This window comes from Mesoplodon densirostris, chromosome 8 (genome assembly GCF_025265405.1).
Source record: "Mesoplodon densirostris isolate mMesDen1 chromosome 8, mMesDen1 primary haplotype, whole genome shotgun sequence".
Lineage (NCBI taxonomy): Eukaryota > Metazoa > Chordata > Mammalia > Artiodactyla > Ziphiidae > Mesoplodon > Mesoplodon densirostris.
This window is the reverse complement of record NC_082668.1, coordinates 68792830-68820281: the sequence shown is the minus strand read 5'-3', so window position 1 is coordinate 68820281 and position 27452 is coordinate 68792830. Positions and strand designations below refer to the sequence as shown.

Below are 27452 nucleotides of genomic sequence, written 5' to 3'. Positions count from 1 at the left end.
ATAGCATGTCATCATATGATTAGACTACAGATTATTAAACCTTGGATTCATTTGATCTGAGTGAGTTCCTAAGTAAATTGCACCCCTGTATATTCACTGGGAACAAATGAGGAGAAAAAAAGATTTTATAAAATTGTCAGCAGTTACCACAGTTCACTGTGGACAAGTTTATCTAGAAATCACAAAAAACTGTTATTTTATTTGGAATTATGCTTCAGCTCTGGAGAACTCAAGGAAGCATCTTACCAGAAAATGTTCCCCAACTTGTCTTACTAAATGTGCATAATTTCATAGACAGCATTTTCAACCTGATCCCTTTAGGAGTAGTAAAAATATGTTTGCTTGTCTGTTAACTTGGAATTTATACCTATTTTATTGCTTATTTCCCCCACCTTCAAAATTTCTCTTAACTCTATTTTAATCTTCACCTTGCTGCAAATGCTCTATGTGGAAAGAGATATGTGAAAACTAATTCTAACTGACTGATGAACAGCTTAAATATGTTCTTACCTAAGTTTTATCTCAAAGAACATTAACAAAACGTGGAAACCACCCACAGATTTCCTCTAAAATGCCTTCTTATCTATATATTTGACTGTTTATCACAACATTTTTCTAACTGAAGAGAGGGGCAAAGTTCTAATCTTCTGTCCATTCTTACTCTTCTTTGAAAAATGTCAACCATGCAGAGTTAGACACTAGATAAACAGTAGAATTTGTATTTTTCAACTTTCACCTAAATTAGATGGAAGTTGATAATGATATTATTTTCAGTGTTTTCTTCAGTCATCATCAGAAAGAGAGTAGTTTTACTTTTTTTTTAATTTACCAAGAGTTCTTGTCACAAAGTAATATGCCCCTCTGCTGGAACTTTAGGGTTTTAACCAAAAAAAGTTATTAAAGAAAATAATGATCATTTGTATGTTTTTAATTTTCAGTCCCGTCCTCCAATTTTACAAAGGTTTTTGTAGAAATTTTATTAGTACATTTCATTTTCTCTCATGTAAATTATTTGTTTTTGCAAACTGATTGGGAAGTGTTGTGTTTTTATATTTTTAACAAATGCTTATAAAACTCACTCATACTCTTTGTAGGAATATCTGTTAATAGACTAGAAAGTCCTCTTCATAAGTGTTTTTAAGTGCATATGTATGAGAATTTTTATACATAATACACCATTTTCAGCCACAAAATCAGAAGTGAAAACATTTTCAAAGTGCTCTTTCCATAGCATAAGTTTCTTTCAAAAAGCAGTTTCTTTTCTACTTTCATCTGAAAGTTCTACACCAAGTATTTTTGTTTGGAGTTTGTTTGTTTTTTGCTAAATAACATGATTATGACAGGCAGCCACTTTTCATTCCAGGAAAGATCAGCAATTTATTGGAACACCTGAATCATTTTTCTTTTATTTAAAACATCATTAACAATACTTTAGTACAGCAAGGCAACTGGATTTTTATTTTCTTTTTCTTCTTTTTTTTCTCTATTTGCTTTATTGTTTGCTGTTTCTCTTCCATATACATCTAGATCGACATGTATTCACACATCCACAAATAAAATATATACATAACATTTTTCTGAATGATTCAAGAGTAAGTTACTTGCATAAAGCCCTTCACCCCCAAATATTTCAGTGAGCATTTCCTCTAAATAATATTCTCCCATCCAAGTGGGCCCCGTATTATGTTATAATAAGCTGAAAGTGAATAAACATGATGGTGCCCCTTGTAACCCCTATCTGTTACTGATCTCCCACTCTTTCCTTAGGACTCTTGGGTTGCTGGTAGTGACATGATATGACCTGCTAACACAGATGAAGTGAAGATATTAATGTCATTTTATATATTAAATATTATATAAGCTTAATTCTTTTTTTTGGGTAAATATTTATAAGTAAAAGTTTTAAAATACTTTACCTGAGAGGGTTGTTTTGCACCACCCATCTTGGAAGGTATTGATCTGCAGGTTAGGAAAAACTATTTATTGTCTCTTTGACCTACTTGGAAAACTTTGAAACTAATAGGACATGTTCTCACCGCTTTTCTCTTGTAAATGCTCTCTTTGGTATACAGTTTTATAGGTCTTACTCACATTACTACTATGGCTTTCATCTAATTTTCCTTTCTCTTTACCTTGTCATTTCACTGACTCCACTCACTTGAAATATAAGGATACTCCTGTAGGGCTTGCCTGAGGTGCTTCACTGAATCCAGTTTGCATTAACCAAAGACATATCAAACAAAACTTGCCCCTCTTTTTGCAGTGTTTCATTCAAAACACAGAGCATTTTATGGTGCTACAAAAGATTTTAATAAAATGTCAAAAATATAGTGTGTACAAATATATGTATATATACCTATAAATGTGGCAAGTTGTTCATGTTCTTTTAAATGACAAATATTATGAAGCAGTATCTAGAGGCTCCGTTTTGGTAAAAAGTGTGTGTGTGTGTGTGTGTGTGTGTGTGTGTGTGTGTGTGTGTGTACCACAGTAGTGGTATTGTTTGCATTCAGTTTTCCTGAATTTAACCAAGTAAAAATTGTTGGAATTGCTGAACTTTGAATATTTACTAAACCCAAGAGATGATTTTATAAAAGATTCCAATCTAAGGTTTAAAAAAAGTTCCTTTTTTTTATAATCCATGTTTCAACTTTAGACCCTATTGTCTTCCTACTGTGAAAAATGAAGAAATTTACGTTCTTATGCATTCACTTCTTTTTTGGTATAATTATTTTCACATTATCAAGATTTATATGTTTATTACCTATTTTGCAACTATAGTGCTTATAGTTGTTCAGTTGTTTTTTTGGTTTTTTTGGCTGCGTTGGGTCTTCGTTACTGCACGCGGGCTTTCTCTAGTTGCGGCGACTGGGGGCTACTCTTTATTGCGGTGCATGGGCTTCTCATTGTGGTGGCTTCTGTTGAGGAGGATGGGCCTTAGGGTGCACGGGCTTCAGTAGTTGCAGCACGTGGGCTCCGTATTTGCAACGCATGGGCTCTAGGGGGCTGTGGCTCAGTAGTTGTGGTGCATGGGCTTAGTTGCTCCTCGGCAGCCAGGGATCAAACCCGTGTCCCCTGCATTGGCAGGTGGATTCTTAACCACTGCGCCACCAGGGAAGCCCCTAGTTGTTTAGTTTTAATTCTTCATTTTAGTGGATTCACAGCTCACCATCATGTGTGTGCGTGGGGGCATGGTGAATCATGCTTTAATTGGCTGGATTTCATGGTTGAGCTCCCCACACTCCACTCCCCCACAAAGCTTTATTTGCACTGTTTATTGAGTCCATTCTAGTTTGATAAGGTTATACCTGTTATACCTTTATATGTGAATGAAATCTTTACTGATTGTGAGTCTTTACACTCTTTCTCTCAGAACTTTGTAAATATTAATCCATTGTCTTTCAGCATTTATTTTTCTACCTTGAAGATGTTTTCAGCCTGTATGCCTGATGAATTTTTTCTTTAATTTTAAAGTTTAATAAATGAATCATGATTTTTACAGTTTGCTCCTCTCCTTATTTGATACACTTGTGAGCGTTTGGGAGCTTTGGAGAGTGGGGTTTAAGTTGGGAACTATGCACAATGCTTCTAGAATTTCCTAGGCTTTTGTTTCTTTATAGTATTAACTTCTGCTTCTTTCATTCTTTAGTTACTGCTTGGACATTCTTTTCTCTTTTTCTCAGAGTGTTTTTTTGTGGTAAAGTACATATAACATAAAATTTACCATCTTAACCATTTTTGGATGTACTGTTTGGTGGCATTAAATACATTCATACCAGTATACTACCATCTCCAGAACTCTTTTCATCTTGTAAAGTGAAACTCTATACCCATTAAAAACTAACTCCTCGTTCTCCCCTTGCCCCCAGCCCCTGGCTACCACCACGCTACATTTTGTCTCTATGATTTTGACTCTTCTGAGTGTTTAATATAAGTGGAATCATACATTATTTGTCTTTTAGTGACTGCCTTAATTCACTTAGCATAATGTCCTTAAGTTTCATCTATGTTGTGGCATGTGTCAGAATTTCCTTCCTTTTTAGGATTTAATATCCCATTATGGGTATATACCGTATTTTGATTATCCATTTATCTGTCATTGGACACTTCCATATTTTGTCAGTTGTGCTACTGTGAACATGAGTGCACAAATATCTGAGACCCTGATTTCAGTTCTTTTCAGTATTTATACCCAGAAGTGGAATGACTGCACCATATGACAACTCTGTTTTTAATTTTTTAAGGAACTGCCAGATTGTTTTCCACAGGCTTCTCTACCATTTTACATTCCCAGCTAACAGTGCTAAGGGTTCTCATATCTCCACATTGTCTTCAACACTTGTTATTTAACGTTTTTTGTTTTAATATAGTAACCCTCCGAATGGGTGTGAGGTGGTATCTCATTGTAGTCTTGATTTGAATTTTCCTAATGATTAGTGATGTTGAGCATCTTTGCATGTACTTGTTTGTATATCTTTCCTGAAGAAATGTCTATTCAAATCCTTTACTCATTTTTGAATTAGGTTATTTGTTTTTGTGTTGCTGAGTTTTAAGATTTCTGTATATATTGTCATATATGTATTTTTAATCCTCGATTGGATAAATGATTTGCAAATATTTTCTCACATTCTGTGGGTTGTCATTTTACTCTGTTAATAGTGTCTTTTAGTGCACAAATTTTAAATTTTTCATGAAGTCCAATTTGTTTCTTTTTTTTCTTTTGCCTGTGTTTTTGGTGTCATATCCAGGAAACTATTGGAAAATTAAATATCATGAAGCTTTTACCCTATATTTATCTTAAATTTCTTCTAAGAGATTTATAGTTTTAGGTCATTTTTTTAGCTCTTTGATGAGTTTATTTTTTTATATAGTATTCATAAGGATCCAACTTCATTCTTTTGCATGTGGATATTCAGTTTTCCCAGAATCATTTGTTAAAAGACTGTCTTTGCCCCATTGAATAGCCTTGGCACCATTGTCAAAAATCATTTGACCGTGTGTGTGTGGGGGGGGGGTATTTATTTTTTTATTTCTAGGTTGTCTATTCTGTTTCATTGGTCTATATGGCTGTCTTTATGCCAGTACTATGTTGTTTTGATTACTGCAGCATTGTAGTAAGTTTTGAAATCAGAAAGTGTTAGTCCTCCCGCTTTGTTGTTCCTTTATCAGCCTTGTTTTGGCTATTTAGTGTCCTTTAAGATTCCATATGAACTTCAGCATGGGTTTTTCTTTTTCTCCAAATACATAGTTGGGATTTTGATAGAGATTACATTGAATCTGTAGATCAAGCCGGGTAGTGTTGACATCTCTAATCTATGAACATGGGATGTATTTCCATTTATAAGTTTCTTTCAGTAGTGCTTTGTAGATTTCATTGTACAAGTCTTTCACCTCCTTGGCTAAGTTAATTCATACATATTTTATTCTATTTGATGCTACCATAAATGGAATTGTTTTCTTTTTTGCTTTTACTTTTTTTGGGGGGGGGTGGGGGCGGGTAGTTAGGCTTTTATTTTTATAAATTTATTTATTTATTTTTGGTTGTGTTGGGTCTTCATTGCTGCATGTGGGCTTTCTCTAGTTTGTGGCAAGCAGGGGCTACTCTTCATTGCGGTGCATGAGCTTCTCATTGAGGTGGCTTCTCTTGTTGCGGACCACAGGCTCTAGGTGCATGGGCTTCAGTAGTTGTGGCTCTCGGGCTCCAGAGTGCAGGCTCAGTAGTTGTGCCGCACGGGCTTAGTTGCTCCGCAGCATGTGGGATCTTCCCAGACCAGTGCTTGAACCCGTGTCCCCTGCAATGGCAGGCAGATTCTCAACCACTGTGCCACCAGGGAAGACACTAGACTTTTATTTTAAATTGAAGTATAGTTGATTTAAAATGTGTTAGTTTCAGGTGTGCAGCAAAGTCAGTTTATATATATAACTCAGTTTATATATATATGTAAAACAATATATACATTTTAGCTTCCTTTCCATTATAGGTTATTTTAAGATATTGAATATAGTTCCTTGTGCTATACAGTAGGTCCTTGTTGTTTATTTTATATATAGTAGTGTATTGGAATTGTTTTATTGATTTCCTTTTCAGATTGTTTTAGAAATGCAGCTGAATTTTTTACATTGACTTTGTATCCTACTATTTTGCTGAATTCATTTATTCTAACAGTTTCTTCATGGAATCTTTATGGTTTTCTACATACAAGATTATGTCATCTGTGAACAGAGACAATTTTACTTCTTCTGTTCCAATTTGGATACCTTTAATTCTTTTTCTTGTCTAATTGCTCAGACTAGAACTTCCAGTACTATGTTGAATAGAACATAGAAGAGGTGAAAGCAGTCATCCTTGCCTTGTTCCTGATTATAGAGGAAAAGTTTTCAATCTTTCACCATGATGTTCACTGTGGGTTTTTAATATATGGCTTTTATTATGCTGACATAGTTTTCTTCTGTCCCTAGTTTGTTTAGTTGAACTTTTTTTTTTTTTTTTTTTTGAGGTATCCGGGCCTCTCACTGTTGTGGCCTCTCCCGTTGCGGAGCACAGGCTCTGGATGCGCAGGCTCAGCGGCCATGGCTCACAGGCCTAGCCGCTCCGCGGCATGTGGGATCTTCCCGGACCGGGGCACGAACCCGTGTCCCCTGCATTGGCAGGCAGACTCTCAACCACTGCGCCACCAGGGAAACCCCTAGTTGAACTTTTAATGCTGCTTCTGCATCACTTGAGATAATTATGTGTTTTTTCCCTTATTTACGTTAATGTGAAGTGTTACATACATCAATTTTTATATGTTGAACCATCCTTGCATTTCAAGAATAAATCCCACTTGGTCATGATGTATAATCTTTAATATGCTGCTGAATTCAGTTTGCTAATATTTTGTTGAGGATTTTTACAACAGTGTTGATAAGAATTTAGGTCTGTAGTGTTCTTATAGTGTCTTTGGTACCAGTGTAGTGTTGGCCTCAAAGAATGAATTAGAACGTGTTCCTTCTTCAATTTTTTGGATAAGTTTGGGAAGAATTGATGCTAGTTCTTCTTTAAATGTTTGGTAGAATTCCAGGGCTCTTTGTCAAGAGATTTTTGACTTTGGTTCAATCTCTTTACTAGTTATATGTCTAGTCAGATACTCTATTTCCTTGTGATTTAGTCTTGGTAGATTTTGTGTTTCTATGAATTTGTCCATTTTATCTAGGTTTTTCAATTTGTGGGCATGCAATTTATAGTACTCTCTTCTAATTTTTCTTTATTTCTGTAGAATTGGTAGTACTGTCCCCACATTGACTTCTGATTTTATTAATTTGAATCTCTTCTCTTTTTTTCATAGTCCATCTAGCTAAAGATTTGTCAATTTTGTTGATATTTTCAAAGATACAACTTTTGGTTTCTCTGTTGTTTTTCTATTCCCTATTTTTAAGAAAAATCTCTGCTCTAATCTTTATTATTTCATTCTGTCTGCTGTCTTTAGGCTTAATCTATTTACACTTTGTTTAGTTTCTTAAGGTTGTAGAGTATGTTATTGATTTGAGATTTTTCTTCTTTTTCAATTAAAGAGTTGATAGCTCTGAATTTCTCCTTTAACACTGCTTTACCCCTGTGTGCCAGGAGTTTTGTAAATTGTGTTTTCATTTTCATTTATCTTTGGGTATTTTCTAATATCCCATGTGATTTCTTCTTTGATCCATTGATTGTTTAAGAATGTGTTGTTTAATTTCCACACATTTGTGAATTGTCTTCTTTTTCTTCCAATATTTCTGACTTCATCCCAATTTGGTTGGAGAAGATACTCAGTATGATATCTATCTTTTAAAATCTGTTGAGACTTAATTTGTCTCCTAATATATGATATATCCTGGAAAATGACCCATGTGCACTTGAGAAGAATGTATATTCTATCGTGTAGTGTATTTTGAATACGTCTGTTATATCTGGTTGGTATATTATGTTCTTAATGTTCTCTCTTTACTTATTTTCCATATGGTGGTTCTATCCAGTGAGAGTGGTGTATTGAAATCTCCAGCTGTTATTGTAGAACTGTATTTCTCTCTTCAGTTCAGTTCATTTTTTTCTTCATATACTTTGAAGGTTTGTTATTTTGTGTGTAAATGTTTATAATTGTTATATCTTCTTGTTGTGTTGAACCTTTTATTAATGTACTTATTTGTTTCTTGCATCCTTTTTTGATTTAAAGTCTATTTTGTCTGATATTACTATAGACACCTCTGCTGTCTTTTGGTTATTTGTATGGAATATCATTTCCCATTCTTTCACATTCAAACTATATGTGCCTTTGGATTTAAAGTGAATCTCTTGTAGCTATCGTATAGTTGCATCATATTTGTTATCTATTCTGCCAGTCTCTTTTGATTGTAGAGTTTAACTCATTTATGTTAAAAACTACTTACGGATAAGGAATTTTTTCTTTCTTTTTGCTATTTTCTATATGTCTAATAGCTTTTTTGTACCTCATTTCCTGTATTACTGTCTACTTTTGTGCTTAGTTGATTAGGGGGGTGGTAAGGAAACATTTAAATTCCTTTCTTATTTCTTTTTGTGTATATTCATAAATATTTTCTTGGCAGTTACCATAGGGATTACTTTTAAAATTCTGAAATTGTAACACTAGTTTGCTTATGTTATTTAAATAATATACCAAAATCTCTGCTCCTTTGCTACTCCATCCCCGCCCTTTTAAGTTGTTCATGTCACAGTTACATCTTTATACATTGTGTACCCAAAGACATAAACTAAGTTATTTGAAATGAATTAGTCATTTAAATTATGTAGAAAACAAAATGTGGAATTAAAGAACAAATTAGAATAATACTAGCTTTTAAAATCACTCATGTACTTTTATTGAGACATTTATCTCCTTATGTGGTTTTGTGTTTCTGTCTTGTGTCCTTTTATTACACCTTGCAGGACTTCCCTATGCATTTCTTGTAGTGCAGGTCTAGTAGTAACAGATTCCTTCTTTTATTTACCTAGGAATGACTTAAGTTCTCCCTTGCTCGTAAAGGATAGTTTTTCGAGATTTATGCTTTTTGGGTGACAGGTTTTTATTTTTTTATCTTTTTGCACTTTGACAATATTGGCCCACTCCCTTCTTGCCTCTAAAGTTTTTTGATGAGGACTCTGATGATAATCTTATCAAGGATCTCTTGTATGTGAAGTGTTGCTTCTTTCCTTCACCTTTCAAGACTTTCTCTGTCTTTTGAAAATTTGATTATAATGTGTCTGTGTAGATCTCTGAGTTCATCAAACTTCTAGTTCATTGAGCTTCTTTCATTAAATTTGGAGTTTCAGCTATTATTTGTTTATATATTTTCTCATCCCTTTTTTCTTTCTCCTTCTGGGACTCCCACAATACATTTGTCAGCCCATTTGATGGTGTCCCACAGGTCCCTTAGGCTCTGTTCACCTTTCTTCAATCTTTTTTCTATTTGTTTCTCTGACTTGGTAATTTTCATTGTCCTATCTTCATGTTCACTCATTCTTTCTTCTGCCTGATCAAATATGCCTTATAATTCTTGTAGTAAAGTTTTCACCTCAGTTATTATACTTTCAGCTCCAGAATTTCCTTTTTAGTGTTCTTTATTGATATTATTTCCATTTTGTTCATATTTAATTTTCTTGACTTTTTGTAAATTTTACTTTAGTTCTTTGAGAATCTTTAAGACAGTTGCTTTAGAGTCTAGTAGATCTGCCATCAGGTCTTTTTAAAGAACATCTTCTGTTTATTTATACTTTTTCTTTTTATGGGCTATACTTTCCTCTTTATATTTCTTGATAATTTTAATTTGAAAACTGGACATTTGAATTTAATCATTTGGTAACTCTGGAAATCACATTTCCCCATTCTGCAGGGTTTGCTGGGTTTTTGTTGTTATTTTTATTTATTGTTTTGCTTTTTTAAAATTGTGTGTTCTGCTTCTTTGCCAAAGCTCAACTGAGGTATATACTTAAGGTCTTCTTAGGTTCTTTTGAGCCTGGTCTTTTCCCTGGGCATGCATGGTGACTTTCCAATTTCCCTCATATGTGCAGTTTCTTTTAAATGTCCTAGTATTTGATGTCTGTCTTTCCAAAAGAGAATAAGAGTGAAATGAAGGGAGGGTGAAAGGGCGCTGGCCCCCTAGCATACTTCAGCAGGAACAAGAGGGACTTGCAACAGTCAGGGGAGATGGAACAGCAGTGGCTACCTGTCTCTGTTCCTCTGAGATGAGAAGCGGTGATCAGATCACAGATCCTTGACATTTGGACAGCAGGGTCCTTTTTACCCACCCTGTCACCACAAGCTATGTGTAAGCTGCTCCAGGAACATGTGCATATAACTGCCACCCATTGAACTGGGTAATGGGGAATGGGTAGCTACTACTGTGCTAAGAGCTGAAATTGACCAAAGTTAATGGCAACTTGCTTTCCTAGCCTTCCCTTGGAAATTGCAAACCTTTAATATACTATATTCTAGAGTTCCAAAATAGTTTCATCAGACAGATTGTGCAAGTGCAATTGCTTTCTTGGTGTAGAGACAGATTCCTGTTGCTTTCTACTCCATCATCTTCTCATAATCTATCTAGGACATTTCTTTTTAACAATTTGTTTTGTTTTATTAGTTATTACAAGTACAAAGAAAGACTCCACAAAAAAACTACTAGAACTGATAAATGAATTCAGCAAGGTAGCAGGATACAAGGTTAACATAAAGAAATCTGTTGCATTTCTTTACACTAACAGTGAAATATAAGAAAGTAAAAAAACAGTCCCTTTTAAAATTGCAGCAAAAAAATAAAATAGGGATAAACCTGACCAAGGAGGTGAAAGACTTACATGCTGAGAACTATAAAACATGATAAAAGAAATTGAAGATGATTCAAAGAAATGGAAAGATACCCCATGCTCTTGGAGCAGAATTAACATTGTTAAAGTGGCCATACATCCTAAAGCAATGTACCAGATTTAATGTGATCCCTATCAGATTACCTATGACATTTTTCATAGAACTAAAACAAATAATCCTAAAATTTATAGGGAACCATAAAAGACCCAGAATTGCCAAAGCAATCCTGAGGAAGAAGAACAAATCTGGAGGCATAAACCTCCCAGACTTCAGACAATACTACAAAGCTATAGTAATAAAAACAGTGTGGTATTGGCACAAAAACAGACATGGATCAATGGAACAGAATAGAGAGCCCAGGAATAAACCTACAGTTAATTAATCTTTGGCAAAGGAGACAAGAATATACAATGGAGAAAAGACAGTCTCTTCAGCCAGTGGTGTTGGGAAAGCTGGACAGCTGCATGTAAATCAGTGAAGTTTGAACACACCCTCATACCCTACACAAAAATAAACTCAAAATGGCTTAAAGATTTAAATATAAGACCTGACACCATAAGACTCCTAGAAGAGAGCATAGGCAAAACATTCTTTGACATAAATCATAAAAGTGTTTTTTTTTTTTTCATAAAAGTGTTTTCTTAGCTTATTCTCCCAGGGCAGTAGAAATAAAAGCAAAAATAAGCAAATGACACCTAATCAAACATATAAGCTTTCACACAACAAAGGAAACCATCAACAAAATGAAAAGACAGCCTACGGACTGGGAGAAAACATTTGCAAACGAAGTGACCGACAAGGGATTAGACTCCAAAATATACAAACAGCTCATGCAGCTCAATGACAAAACAAAACAAAAACGAAAATACCCAATCAAAAAATGGGGGGAAGATCTAAATAGACATTTCTCCAAAGAAGACATACAGATGGCCAAAAAGCACACGAAAATATGGTCAACATCACTGATTATTAGAGAAATGCAAATCAAAACTATAATGAGGTACCACCTCACAACAGTCAGAATGGCCATCATCAAAAAGTCTATAAATAATAAATGCTGGAGAGGGTGTGGAGAACAGAGAATCCTCCTACACTGTTTGTTGGTGGCAATGTAAATTGGTACAGTCACTGTGGAGAACAGTATGGAGGTTCCTTAAAAAACTAAAATAGAGTTGCCATGTGATCCAGCAATACCACTCCTGGTCATATATCCGGAGAAAACTAATTCGAAAAGGTACATGCACCCCAGTGTTCACAGCTTCGCTATTCACAATAGCCAAGATACGGAAGCAACCTAAATATCCATCGATAGGTGAATGGATAAAGAAGATGTGGTATATATATACACAATGGAATACTATCAGCCATAAAAAAAGAATGAAATAGTGCCATTTGCAGCAACATGGGTAGATCTAGAGATTATCATACTAAGTAAAGTAAGTCAGAAAGACAAATACCATATGATATCACTTATAAGTAGACTCTAAAATATGACACAAGTGAACTTATTTACAAAACAGAAACAGATTCACAGACATAGAAAAACTTATGGTTTCCAAAGGGGAAAGGGAGTGGGGGAGGGATAAATTAGGAGTTTGGGATTAGCAGATAGAAACTACTATATATAAAATAGATAAACAATGAGGTCCTACTGTATCACACAGGGAACTGTATTCAGTATCCAGTAATAAATGGAAAAGAATATGAAAAAGAATATGTGTATATATGTATATCTGAATTACTTTGCTATACACCAGAAACTAAAACAATGTTGTAAATCAACTATACTTCAATTTGAAAAAAAAGATATTGCAGAGAGTCTCTTATTCCATTTTGCACCACAGTTCTTATCTACGTCATTCCTTATAGGCTTTCCAAAGTTTCTATGATAAACATATTACTTTCTAATGAGTAAAAAAAAAATAAGTTTATGGTCTTAAAAATATGCCTATAAAAACATAAATGTACAGATACACATTTGAAGAAATGGATTATCATCCTTGAACTTCTGGAATACTAGCAATTTTCTTTCAGAATGCATCCTTCCACTGTTTTTATTCCCCTAAAGAAAAGTCCAGTAATGATTTTGATGGCTTTTCTGATGTTTACAGGGGTTTTTTTTCCTCCCTTCCTCTTGAGACTAAATGACCATTGTGTTGGTGTCACTAGATCTAACAGCTGCTGCTTATAAGTTATGTGATCTTGGGCAAGTCATTTAAAACCTCTCTGTTCAATTTCCACTCATATAAAAGGTAGACTATATGTTCTTTATGGTTTCTTTCACCACTAAGTCCATGAATTTATCCCTTGTTTTATACTTGTGTTGCCTTTTCTGTTTTTTATATTCATATGTTTTATTCCAATGAGATTTTAAGCTTCTTGAGGCTAGAGACCAACTTTTACATTTCATCTTTCCTTTAATGCTTGCCACATGGCCTTGTAATAAGTAAACATTCACTAAATACTTGTTAGATTGAGTTGATTTAGAAACTCTGAAATCAACTTGGAGCCCATTGGTTGTCTCGTTTAATATAATATAAGGAGGTGTTTATATAGAAGAAGTATTTATTTAATTTCTTTTCAAAATGCATTTATTTTCTATGTCATTTGAAATGTCATTCTCAGCAACAAGTTGTGTTTCAATGTAGCAAAAATGTTTCTTTAAGCAGTATCTGAAACTGAAGCCATAAGCTCACATATATATGTCACCTATACATGTATACATAAACATACACACACGACAATCAATATGCCAAAGGTATGTTGTGTGGCCCTGTTACTTCATGTTATTAACTTCTTGGGCCAAAGGGACTTAGTCGTTAAATGTTATCACCACATAACAATATCACCAAAAATTTTATATCTAGTTTACATAACTGGCAACAAGTTGAGTGCCTAAAATCTGTGGCATGAAAGGACTTGTGACTTAACAGTATTATTTTGGTGAAGCAATAATTTGCTTTTGACTTCAAAACATTATCGTATTGGGCCTCCCTGGTGGCGCAGTGGTTGAGAGTCCGCCTGCCGATGCAGGGGATACGGGTTCGTGCCCCGGTCTGGGAGGATCCCATATGCCGCGGAGCGGCTGGGCCCGTGAGCCATGGCCGCTGGGCCTGCGCATCCGGAGCCTGTGCTCCGCAACGGGAGAGGCCACAACAGTGAGAGGCCCGCATACCGCAAAAAGAAAACAAACAAACAAACAAACAAAAAAAAAACATTATCGTATTAATTCAGTGATTTGTTGAACAGCTTATTCTTAGATATAGCTGGTGGTATTCCAAAGCAAGTCTCATGATCTGTGCCCTTGTAATATTTGATAATTCTAAGTTAAGACAGTAATATTCAAAATTAGGTTGACTTTTTTCATAATATAAATGTTGTGTTGTGAGTCAGCAAGCTGAGAGGTATTTGGTCAGTTGACTAAACATTAGGAAAAAATCTGATTTGAAGGAGTGTGCCAGGAGTCTATCCACATAGGTTTTCCCTCGTTCGTTTAGTACTGTTAGTCTGAAAGACAATGATTTGAACTAGCCTAAGATGAAGAGGTCAAGTTAACTGTGCATACCAAGTAGATTTTTGTTTAACATCTGTAGAGTGGCGAAACACTTTGACATCTGACTGGATAGTGAACTATATTTGGAAATAAGTTATTAGTGACATTTATTTATTTTCTAGTTATGTTTTTAGAAGTTAAGTGATTTCCCTAATTATTTTTATTGTTGGCTGAATAGAGTTAATCTAAAATATATGATGTAGAAACAATGAAGTAGAAATAGAGTACAGGCTTAGAACTGAGGAAGTCACCATTAGAAAAAAAAGATCTATAACTGCTCATGAAATCCCAGGAGTAAAAAAGGACATGCTTCATAAGTCTCAGGGATTTATCAACATGTAGGTTTTGGAAAGCATAGGAATGGGCAATTATCATGATAAATACACCACCTCAGTTGATAAGTGGGAGCTGAATATACACATGATTGAGTCTTGAATTTATTTGTTTAACCATCCTACTTTGGTTAACATGTTTTTGAAAGTCTGAAATTCCACATATAGTTATGGTAAGTAGTGGTCAATGAATATATCTCAATATATCACCTTTATCATCCTTTCAGTGGTAAGGGTGTAAGTTGTAGGGATCTTACTGTCATGGGGAATGTAGATAGACTGTTCTGAGCAGGCGGCTTCAGGTGGCATATTTTAATAATTACTGTCATTTTTGTCCTTTGTCAGTGCAGGAATAAATTCTAAATGGTCAGTACCTTTCTGGTTTATAATATAGAAGTGCTCTGGAATTGGTATAGCAAGAATCTTCTCAACCATATATAGATGTGCATCTTTATGTGTGTGTCAGAACTGAGTATCATGACCTAAGACAGTACAAAAGTCAGAGCTACAATGCCACTCACTTACTTGAGCCCATAGTGTAGGACACGGGTTCCTAGACCTGGTGGTATAGAAGAGTCAATCAGGGAACATTGTGTAGATTACAGATTGATGACTGAGACCCAGAAATCATATTCTAAAAGCATTTTCACAGGTGATTATGATGATATTTGGGAAACTGATATAGAGTAAAACAAATACTTGGTTGGTTCTTTGTGTATGTTTTCTAATTAGAGTTTAATGTTACCCTTGTGTCCAAAATTTCATTAATGTTTGCTGATTTTTATGTGCCTTTTAAAAATGAAAAGTGTAATAATTCGTGAGTTTGTACTCTTGTTTTATGAGGAAGAATTCTCCCATTGGACATACCACATTAAAGGTATTACCTTGCTAGGTGCACTGGGATTTATAATAGTGGAATTCCATTATCGATGAATTGACTATAACCTAACTGCTCTACAGTTTGTCTCTTTACCATTCTACTACATAGTCCCTAAGCATGTTATAATTAGAGAGGTGAGAAGAATAATTAGAATTCAGAAAAATTTTTTAAAGATGCCTGTTAGTTTTCTCTGTAGTTTTGGCCATTTCTCTATTGACAGCTTCCCGATGAAGATAAAATATTTGAGTAGCATAGCCAGGATGCCTTTCAGTTTAGTTCCTTAGATCTGGACATTTTGAACATCTAAGGGAAAGATCATTAATGTAAAACAAATTATATCTGCTATTTATAAGTGTATGTGTGCATATTCAGCGAATGGTTTGCTTTACTTGGCTATTGTATAAGTGAATAAATATACTGGCTTGGATAGTTCTGTGTGTGCATATCTATGCATGGTTAAAATGCCATTGTTTATTTTTAGTTGTCTGGTTAAGAGTTTTTAATTCTTCCAACTTAGTTTTTTAAAAGAATAGTCACTGCCATGTTTGTATTCTGAACCATTTGGTCTGGTGGTAGTATATAGAGAAAAGGTCACATAACTCAAGAGTCAACTTTAAATGTCACATAAACACATACAATAAATAAAAGCAGATTATTTACTTGGTTAAATACATATTAACCATGACCAACACATTGAAACAATAAAGGGGAAGAAAAGTTATGTTTTTTGTTTTCCTGCTTTACTGCTCTTAGTAGACTATCTGTGGTGGTCTACTTGGAGTGCAGTAGTCTCATTCTGGGCAGTATTTGAAGCACCTAGCCTTTGGCAAAGAAAAGTATCTCTCGTCTATAAATCTCAGTAAGTTTCTCCATTCTGTTTTCACTTCAGCTGCGAGGATTTCATATGTGACACTTACTGCTCAAGAGATCAATGTCCAGAGGAAGTGGCAAACCAAAGCAGAATGAAGTTGCTCGGGTTTTATAAAAAAGATCCCACTAACATTTACCAAGAACTCTACAGGCATGGTCTGTGATGTTAATCCTTTTTTTTTTTCCCCCCAACTTTGACTTTATGTCAGAATTTAACATTTACTGCTTTAAAAGGGGGAGGGGGGTGTTTTCTATCCCTGAAGATTCAAGAGTGTTGCCCAGGGATTTTTTTTTTTAATGAATATTCATCCATTTTGCTTATGTCTTCCTGGATACTACGAACTTTGCATCATAGTAACTGACACAGCCTGTCCCACAGTGTTACAGCATTAGTGCTTAACCAGTTCCTCATTCATCTTGTAATTCGGACAGTGAGACTGTAATTTTCCATTAGCTCCATAGAGCAAATGCCTGTCCTCATCTCCTGAATCAAGCACATCTTTTTTGGCCTTTTTGTGTTAGAAGTCTTTCATGTTGTTTGATATCAGTCTTAGACTGGTTGATAACTTTTAAGTATTTTATTTTTAAGTATTTTACTTTTTAGGTACTAATTTTTACTTTTAATTTTTTTAGCCTAGGCATATTTAATTTGTCCCAAGAAATATTGTTGAATCAAAACCTTATTAAAACATTGTCTTCTGGGCTTCCCTGGTGGCGCAGTGGTTGAGAGTCCGTCTGCTGATGCAGGGGACACGGGTTCGTGCCCTGGTCTGGGAAGATCCCACGTGCCGTGGAGCGGCTGGGCCCGTGAGCCGTGGCTGCTGGGCCTGCGCGTCCGGAGCCTGTGCTCCACAACGGGAGAGGCCACAACACTGAGAGGCCCGCGTACAGCAAAAAAAAAAAAAAAAAAAAAAAAAAAAACATTGTCTTCTATGCTGTTAAAATATACATATCAAAAAACAATTTGAAAATTCTTTGCAGGAAAGAAAGGGCTTTTTTTTTTTTTTAAATCGGGGATGACATAAATATAAAATATCCAGGCAAATGTTTTTTTCTATCTTTCCACTCTTTTATTTTAAAAGTTTATATGAATATTTAGACAACCAAAAGAATCTCCCAAGTAGATCACAGAACTGTATACTTTTTTGGAATATCCTCAGAAGGCTCTCTAAATTATCAGCTGGTAAAACAAAAACCTTTTGTTACTTTTCAGTAACAGGAGGAAAGAGAAACTCTTTGTTTCCCCTTATGGTGTATGATTTGTGATCTCTTTATCTATCTGCTAAGAAGCCTTCTAGGGCTTCAAAGCTTATTTGTTTAATTACCATGATGAAAGTCCGTTGGCCTCCTGATGCCTGTTTTATTCCACATTCTCCTCTTTTCCCTTCACTATCCTCAAATACTTACGTTAGGCTTAGCTTGGTTTGAAGAGATGCTGTCTATACCCGTGGATTTCTTCTGATGTGGAATGCACAATAATCAAGTCAGTTTTCTCAGTAGCTCACAAAGTGTGGTTCCACGACTGGCAACAGGAACATCCTCTGGGAATTTATCAGAAATGAAATTCTCAAGGTCTACCCTAGGCCTATTATTAAATCAGAAACTCTGGGGATGAGGCCCAGCAATCTTAATCACTTCCAGGTGTTGAATAGCTTTGGGCACTAGTGATTTGAAGTCTTTAGGGTCCATGTAACTCTATATAGATTGATCTGCCCATAATTTCTTATTATTACTAGTATTAAAAAATTTTTTTTATATTGAGGAATACCTAGTGAATTTATACCGTTGAAGTTGCCATCATAGTTCTGGGGTGCCTTAGTTGGGGTTGTACTCGATACTTCATTGCATGGTCAAAGTACCCTAAAAGAAATTGTTTAATGGGAACATAATGTATATGTATAACTGATTCACTTTGTTATAAAGCAGGAACTAACACACCATTGTAAAGCAATTATACTCCAATAAAGATGTTAAAAAAAAAGAAATTATTTAGAACAAGAGTCTAATTCTGTGCTTCATTCCCCCCAGCCCGCAACTCTAATTGTGTCTAATCTTGGTTCTTCTCTCCAATGTAATATAATAATTTATAAAGGGTACTCTGTATCACCATGCTTGGCATTTGACAGCATGGCATATCCGGTAAAACATTTCATTTAATCCCCACAGTAATCCTGTGAATTAAATAATGCTTTTATCTCAAACTTGACACAGGAGAAGACTGAGGCTTAGGAAGGTTAATTTGCAAAGGTCACACCACAGAACCAAGAACTCAAATCTATGCTTGATGACAAAACTCTTAGGGACAGTTGATATTACCATCAATCTCAGTTTTCAAGTTCTGCTTCTCCTTGACTTTGTCTGAATTTGCATTTATCTTAAATTTGATATATAAATGGCCTCTTTTTGGACTTCTCCTTGCTTACGGTTCTGATTTCAATAGTATCTTCAAATATTTCTTTATTTCATTGCGTGTGACTTACTTTCTAAGAAAATTCAAAAATTTCTAGAAAGATCCTAGTGTCTTCATCTTCATTTCTTCTGCCTTTGCTTTTCTGGTTTAACGTCAGAAATGAAAACCTTGAACTCTCTTTTTTCATATGTTCAGTATTACTATATATTAGATTTAAAATCTGTGTTGCCTATATTTTAGACAAGCATTTAGACAAGCAAGACTGGCATTCAGTAACTGCGAGTTTGCAGTGAGTAAGGAGAGTATTCCAAATCACAGCAAAATTAAAATAATGAAATTGAGGATGGCTGGAGTACTTATAAATATTAATAAAATACATAAAAGTATAGATTTTGACTAGTAAATTTAATATTCATTTCAGATATTCCTTTTAATCCTCTAAGTCTTAATTGAAGGCAGTGTAAATAAGAATGAAATATGGTAGCCTAATTCCAGAAAGGAGAATATATTACTAATCTGTTTTTAATGTGTTACTAGCAAACTGTCAACCCATTATAAAAAGACAGAAATAATTGATAATCTTTTTCTAAAGATAATTGACTTTACCTTCTCTTACATCACCAGACTTACAGCTTTATAAGGTATATCATTTGATTTAAGATTATTTGTTAAAAAAATGTGTACTTTCTCTTTTGTTAATTTTGGGACTTCTCTATTAAAAGAAATTAATTTCTTAACCAAATTAACTATATTTTAACCAATTTGAATTTCCATTGATGTGACACTACCATGATAATATTATACTGCATGTATTTTACTTGAAGTATAAATCATTATGTATTTATTTTATATAAATATTTATATAAATATATATTAGTATATATATAATTTTTCTTTCATGCTTGGCAGGGTTTTTTTGAGTGTCATGGCATGTAATTATTCAAAACTTCTAAATTTAGCTAAGCAGTTGATTTAAACTAACCTGGCTTCTTTTTAGCAGCTAGTTTACCTGTGGACATTCTCCACTGCCTAACATTCATTCATTTATCAAATATTTTCTTGAAAACCAACTATATGCTATTTTTGCACTACTTGATTTGGATACAATGATAACATGATTTCTGAGTCTTTCTTTCAAGGAGCTGTGGTCCAGTGGAGCAAACATAAGTAAACACAGTTAGTTACATCACTGTATGCTAATTAAGTTCTGTGAAAGGGGAAGATAGCACTTGAGGGACACAAAACCCTCAGATTTTGCCCAGACTAGGAGTGTTCAGGGGTGTCACAGAAAGTATTCTAAAGAAATAATATCTCAACTAAGGCCTGAGTTTGGAGTGAGTCAGGGTATAGAGAATTGTTGATTCTTCCAGGCATATTAAGAGAAGGAGTCGTGAGCTAAACTGGGAAACTAGTCATTCAGAACCTTCCTTTTAAATGATGTTAGGGAATTTGGAATTTAGAATTTTGGGAGTTGAGGATGGAATTGAAGGGTTTTTACATGAAAAAGGGAGTAAGAGTTGGAGACAATAAAGAAGCTGGCATAGATTTCCAGTCAAGAAATAATGGTGATCTAAAGTAGGTTGGAGGCAGCTAGTGACAGGAGTGGATTGGGTTCAATTTTTTAGGCTATCGAATAGACCAATTGTTACTTGAAACTCTGAAACTGAAAATTAGGTTTATTCACTTTAGAAAACATAAGTTGAGAGGAGGATCTACTGGAAACCAATAATATAAAAAGTATAGGTGCTAAAGAAATACAGTGAGGGTAAGCCATTCTTTGGCATTATCCATTTCACTGCTCGTCTTAAGAGTATAAATGAAATAGTAGTTTCTACCAAAATTTCTACAACTAAATAATTGTAGTCACCTATTATATTTGATAATAACATGACTTAGTCATGCATAGACATTGAGCTCCTTTTACACTTTATGTCTAGTCCTGCTATTTAGAATAGTAAGTGAAGTCATGGTATCAAAAGCACAGTAGGAAGTGGAAGGAGCTGTCGCTTGACCCACTGGTAAATCTGAGGAGAAATTCAATCAAACTTAATAGTCTATTTTCAGATAAAGAGGATTTAGTTATACCACTTATATTCACATTTTTGTCACTAAGCACTTCAAAAAAAACTATAAAATTAGTTTAATATTTTTTAAACTTTTTATTTTGAAGTTATTATAGACTCACAGAAGTTGCAAATATAGTTCAAATGATATTGCATGTCAAAACCAGAAAACTGACATTGGTATAACACGGTTAACAAGATTACAGACCTTATTCAGTTCTCAACAGTTTTTACTTGCACTCATTTTTGTGTGTCTGTATAATTCTCTGTGATTTTATCCCATGGTTAGATTTGTTTGAACACCATTGCAATAAAGATGCCAAACTCTTCCATCATTACAGAGAAAATTCTTCATGTAACTCCTTTTTGTAGTCATACTCACCCCTAAGTTCTGTTTCCTCACAATCATAAATCTGTTCTTCGTCTTCATAATAGTTTTGTCATTCCAAGAATGGTTTTTTTTTTTCCAGTACATGGGCCTCTCACTGTTGTGGCCTCTCCCATTGCGGAGCACAGGCTCCGGACACGCAGGCTCAGCGGCCATGGCTCACGGGCCTAGCCGCTCCGCGGCATGTGGGATCTTCCCGGACCGGGGCACAAACCCGTGTCCCCTGCATCGGCAGGCAGACTCTCAACCACTGCGCCACCAGGGAAGCCCCCAAGAATGTTTTTTAAATGGAATTGTAAAATATGTATTTTTTGGGGGGATCGGCCTTTTTTTTTTCTGTTCACTAAGCATGATGCCCTTGAGAGCCATCGAAGTTATTTCACGTATCAGTAGTTAATCTCTGTTTTTTTTTTTCTCAGTTATAGTCCCTCTGTATGTATGGATGTTTCAGTTTCTTTAACTCCATTGGCTCTTTGAAGGACATCTGTATTGTTTTCAAATAAAATTGTAAAGATTCACATTTACAGGTTTTCGTTTGAGGATAAATTTTCATTTCTTTGGTATAAATACCGCGTACAATTGCCATGTTACATGGTAAGTGTTTGTTTATAAGAAACTGCCAAAGCATAGGAGAGCTTAAAACAGGTTCAAGATGGTGGAGTAGGAGGACGTACGCTCACTCCCTTTTTCGAGAACACCAGAATCACAACTAACTGCTGAACAATTTGAAAGGAAGACACTGGAACTCATCAAAAAAGATACCCCACATCCAAAGACAAAGAAGAAACAGCAATGAGATGGTAGGAGGAGCACAATCACAATAAAATCAAATCCCATAACTGCTAGGTGGGTGACTCACAAATTGGAGAACAGTTTTACCACAGAAGTCCACCCACTGGACTGAAGGTTCTGACTGCCACGTCAAGCTTCTCAACCTGGGGTTCCGGCAATGGGAGGAGGAATTCCCGGAGAATCAGACTTTGAAGGCTAGCGGGATTTGATTGCAGGACTTTGACAGAACTGGGGGAAATAGAGACTCCACTTGTGGAGGGCACACGCAAAGTAGTGTATGTATCAGGATCCAGGGGGAAGGAGCAGTGACCCTATAGGAGACTGAACCAGACCTACCTGATAGTGTCGGAAGGTCTCCTGAAGAGGCATGGGGTGGCTGTGGCTCACCGCAGGGACAAGGACACTGGCAGCAGAAGTTCTGGGAAGTACTCCTTGTCATGTGCCCTCCTGGAGTCTACCATTAGCCCCACCAAAGAGCTGGATAGGCTCCAGTGCTGGGTCGTCTCAGGCCAAACAACCAACAAGGAGGGAACTCAGCCCCACCCATCAGCAAACAAGTGGATTAAAGCTCTGCCCACCAGAGCAACAGCCAGTTCTACCCACCACCAGTCCCTCCCATCAGGAAGCTTGCACAAGCCTCTTAGATAGCCTCATTCATCAGAGGGCAGACAGCAGAAGCAAGAAGAACTACAGTCCTGCAGCTTGTGGAACAAAAACCACATTCACAGAAAGACGAAATGAAAAGGCAGAGGACTACGTACCAGATGAAGGAACAAGGTAAAACCCCAGAAAAACAACTAAATGAAGTGGAGATAGGCAACCTTCCAGAAGAAGAATTCAGAATGATGATAGTGAAGGTGATCCAGGACCTCAGAAAAAGAATGAGGCAAAGATCAAAAAGATGCAAGAAATGTTTAACAAAGACCTAGAAGAATTAAAGAACAAACACCTATAAGAATTAAAGAACAAACAGACATGAACAATACAGTAACTGAAGTGAAAAATACAATAGAAGGAATCAATACTAGAATAACTGAGGCAGAAGAACGGATAAGTGACCTGGAAGACAGAAAGGTGGAATTCGCTGCCGTGGAACAGAATAAAAATGAATGAAAAGAAATGAAGACAGCCTAAGAGACCTCTGGAACAATATTAAATGCACCAACATTGGCATTATAGGGGTCTCAGAAGAAGAAGATTGAGAGAAAGGACCTGAGAAACTATTTGAGGAGATTACAGGCAAAAACTTCCCTAATTTGGGAAAGGAAATAATCAAGTCCAAGAAGCACAGAGAGTCCCATACAGGATAAACCCAAGGAGAAACACGCTAAGACACATAGTAATCAAATTGACAAGAATTAAATACAAAGAAAAATTATTAAAAGCAACAATGGAAAAACAACAAATAGCATACAAGGGAACTCCCATAAGGTTAACAGCTGATTTCTTAGCAGAAACTCTACAAGCCAGAAGGGAGTGGCACAATATATTTAAAGTGATGGAAAGGAGGAACCTACAACCAAGCTTACTCTAGCTGGCAAGGATCTCATTCAGATTCAACAGAAAAAAAAAGCTTTACAGACAAGCAAAAGCTAAGAGAATTCAGCTCCACCAAACCAGCTCTACAGCAAATGCTAAAGGAACATTTCTAAGTGGGAAACAAGAGAAGAAAAGCACCTACAAAAGCAAACCGAAAACAATTAAGAAAATGGTAAAAGGAACATACATATTGATAATTACCTTAAATGTGAATGGATTAAATGCTCCAACCAAAAGACACAGGCTTGCTGAATGAATACAAAAACAAGACCCATCTATATGCTGTCTACAAGAGACCCACTTCAGACCTAGGGACACATACAGACTGAAAATGAGGGGATGGGAAAAGATACTTCATGCAAATGGAAATCAAAAGAAAGCTGGGTTAGCAATACTCATATCAGATAAAATAGACTTTAAAACAAAGATTGTTACAAGAGACAAGGGAGGACACTACATATGATCAAGGGATCAATCCAAGAAGAAGATATAACAATTATAAATATCTATGAACCCAACATCGGAGCACCTCAGTACATAAGGCACATGCTAACAGCTATAAAAGAGAAAATCGACAGTAACACAGTAATAGTGAGGGATTTTAACACCTCACTTACACCAATGGACAGATCATCCAGACAGAAAATTAATAAGGAAACACAAGATTTAAATGACACAATAGAGCAGATAGATTTAATTGATATTTATAGCACATACCATCCAAAAACAGCAGATTACACTTTCTTTTCAATTGCACACAGAACATTCTCCAGGATAGACCACATCTTGGGTCACAAATCAAGCCTCAGTAAATTTAAGAAAATTGAAATCATAGCAAGCATCTTTTCTGACAACAATGCTATGAGATTAGAAATCAGTTTCAGGGAAAAAAACTGCAAAAAACACAAACACAGTTTGTGTTTTTTTATTTACTCGAAGAATCAAAAAATACCTAGAGACAAATGACAATGAAAACACGATAAAAAACCTGTGGGATGCAGCAAAAGCAGTTCTAAAAGGGCAGTTTTTAGCAATACAATCCTACCTCAAGTAACAAGAAACATCTCAAACAATCTAACCTTACACCTTAAGGATACTAGAGAAAGAAGAACAAACAAAACCCAAACTGAGTAAAAGGAAAGAAGTCATAAAGACCAGAGCAGAAAGAAAGTAGAAACATAGAAAACAAGCAAAGATCAATAAAACTAAAAGCTGGTTCTTTGAGAAGATAAACAAAATTGATAAACCTTTAGCCAGTTTCATCAAGAATCAATAAAATTAGAAACGAAAACTGAGAAGTAACAACTGACACTGCAGAGATACAAAGGATCATGAGAGATTACTACAAGCAACTATATGCCCATAAAATGGACAACCTGGAAGAAATGGACAAATTCTTAGATAAGCACAACTTTCAAGACTGAACCAAGAAGAAATAGAAAATATGAACAGACTAATCACAAGTAATGAAATGGAAACTATGATTAAAAATTTTGCAGCAAACAAAAGTCCGGGACCAGATGGTTTCATAGGTGAATTGTATTGAACATTTAGAGAAGAGCTAATACCCACCCTTCTCAAACTCTTCCCAAAAAATTGCAGAGGAAGGAACACTCCCAAACTCATTCTACGAGGCCACCATCACCTTGATACCAAAATCAAAGATACTACAAAAAGTGAAAATTACAGACCAATATTACTGATGTATATAGATGCAAAAATTCTCAACAAAATACTAGCAGAGAAAATCCAGCCACACATTAAAAGGATCATACACCATGGTCAAGAGGGATTTATCCCAGGGATTCAAGGATTCTTCAGTATACACAAATCAGTGCAATACACAATATTAAATTAAAGAATAGAAACTATATGATCATCTCAATAGATGCAGTCAAGGCTTTTGACAAAATTCAACACCTATTTATGATTAAAAACTCTCCAGAACATGGACACAGAGGGAACCAACCTCAACATAATAAAGGCCATATAAGACAAACCCACAGCAAGCATCGTTCTCAATGGTGAAAAACTGAAAGCATTTCCTCTAAGCTCAGGAACAAAACAAGGATGTCCACTCTTGCCACTAGTATTCAGCATAGTTTTGGAAGTCTTAGCCATCCATGGCAATCAGAGAAGAAAAAAATAAAGGAATCCAAATTGGAAAAGTAGAAGTAAAACTGTCACTGTTTGCAGATGACATGATACTATACACAGATAATCCTAAAGATGCCACCAGAAAACTACTAGAGCTAATCAATGAATTTGGTAAAGTTGCAGGATACAAAATTAATGCACAGAAATCTTCTACATTCCTATACACTAACAATGAAAGATCAGAAAGAGAAATAAAGGAAACAATTTCATTCACCATTGTAACAAAAATAATAAAATACCTAGGAATAAACCTACCTAAGGAGGTAAAAGACCTGTACTCAGAAAACTATAAGACACTGATGAAAGAAATCAAAGATGACACAAACAGATATAGAGAAATACCATGTTCTTGGATTGGAAGAATCAATATTGTGAAAATGACTGTAGTACCCAGAGCAATCTACAGATTCAGTGTAATCCCTATCAAATTACTAATGGCATTTTTTACAGAACTAGAGCAAAAAATATTAAAATTTGTATGGAAACATAAAAGACTCCAAATAGCCAAAGCAATCTTGAGGGAAAAAAACGGAGCTGGAGGAATCAGACTCCCTGACTTCACTATACTACAAAGCTACAGCAATCAAGATAATATGGTACTGGCACAAAAACAGAAATATAGATCAATGGAACAGGATAGAAAGCCCAGAGATAAACCCACACACCTTTGGTCAACTAATATATGACAAAGGAGGCAAGGATATGCCAATGAAGAAAAGACAGTCTCTTCAGTAAGTAGTGCTGGCAAAACTGGACAGCTACATGTATAGGAATGAAAGACTACATGGAAAGCTACATGTATAAAAATGAAAAGACACCATACACTAAAATAAACTCAAAATGGATTAGAGACCTAAATGTAAGACTGGATACTATAAAATCTTCGAGGAAAACATAGGAAGAACACGCTTTGACATAAATCACAGCAAGATCTTTTTTGACCCACCTCCTAGAGTAATGGAAATAAAAACAAAATAAACAAATGGGATCTAATTAAACTTAAAACTTTTGCACAACAAAGGAAACTATAAACAAGATGAAAATACAACCCTCAGAATGGGAGAAAACATTTCCAAACAAAGAGACAAAGGATTAATCTCCAAAATACATAAACAGCTTATGCAGCTCAATATTAAAAAAAAACAACCCAATCAAAAAATGGGCAGAAGACCTAAATAGACATTTCTCCAAAGAAGACATACAGATGGCCAAGAGGCTCATGAAAAGCTGCTCAACGTCACTAATTATTAGAGAAATGCAAATCCAAAGTACAATGAGGTATCAACTGAAACCGGTTAGAATGAGCATCATCAGAAAATCTACAAACAACGAATGCTGCAGAGGGTGTGGGTAAAAGGGAACCCTCTTGTACTGTTGGTGGGAATGTAAATTGATGCAGCCACTATGGAGAACAGTATGTAGGTTCCTTAAACTAAAAATAGAACTACCATATGTCCCAGCAATCCCATTACTGGGCATATACCCAGAGAAAACCATAATTCAAAAATACACATGCACCCCAGTGTTCATTGCAGCACTATTTGCAGTAGCCAGGTCCTGGAAGCAACCTAAATGCCCATAGACAGATAAATGGCTAACAAATTGTGGTACATATATGCAATGGAATATTACT

The 27452-nt window shown here is 35.4% G+C and overlaps 1 protein-coding gene across 3 annotated transcripts in view; it reads left to right on the top strand.

Moving 5' to 3' along the window:
- Window positions 1–27452, top strand: part of ORC4 (origin recognition complex subunit 4) — a 96640-nt gene that overhangs the window by 24520 nt on the left and 44668 nt on the right. The window contains exon 2 of one of the 3 annotated variants that reach the window (XM_060106174.1): window positions 16490–16626. The exons of the other annotated variants lie outside the window; for them this stretch is intronic. Coding sequence (XP_059962157.1) covers window positions 16563–16626 — 64 coding nt within the window. The 5' untranslated portion in view covers window positions 16490–16562. The remainder of the gene's footprint in view (window positions 1–16489; window positions 16627–27452) is intronic. 3 annotated transcript variants of the gene reach the window in all.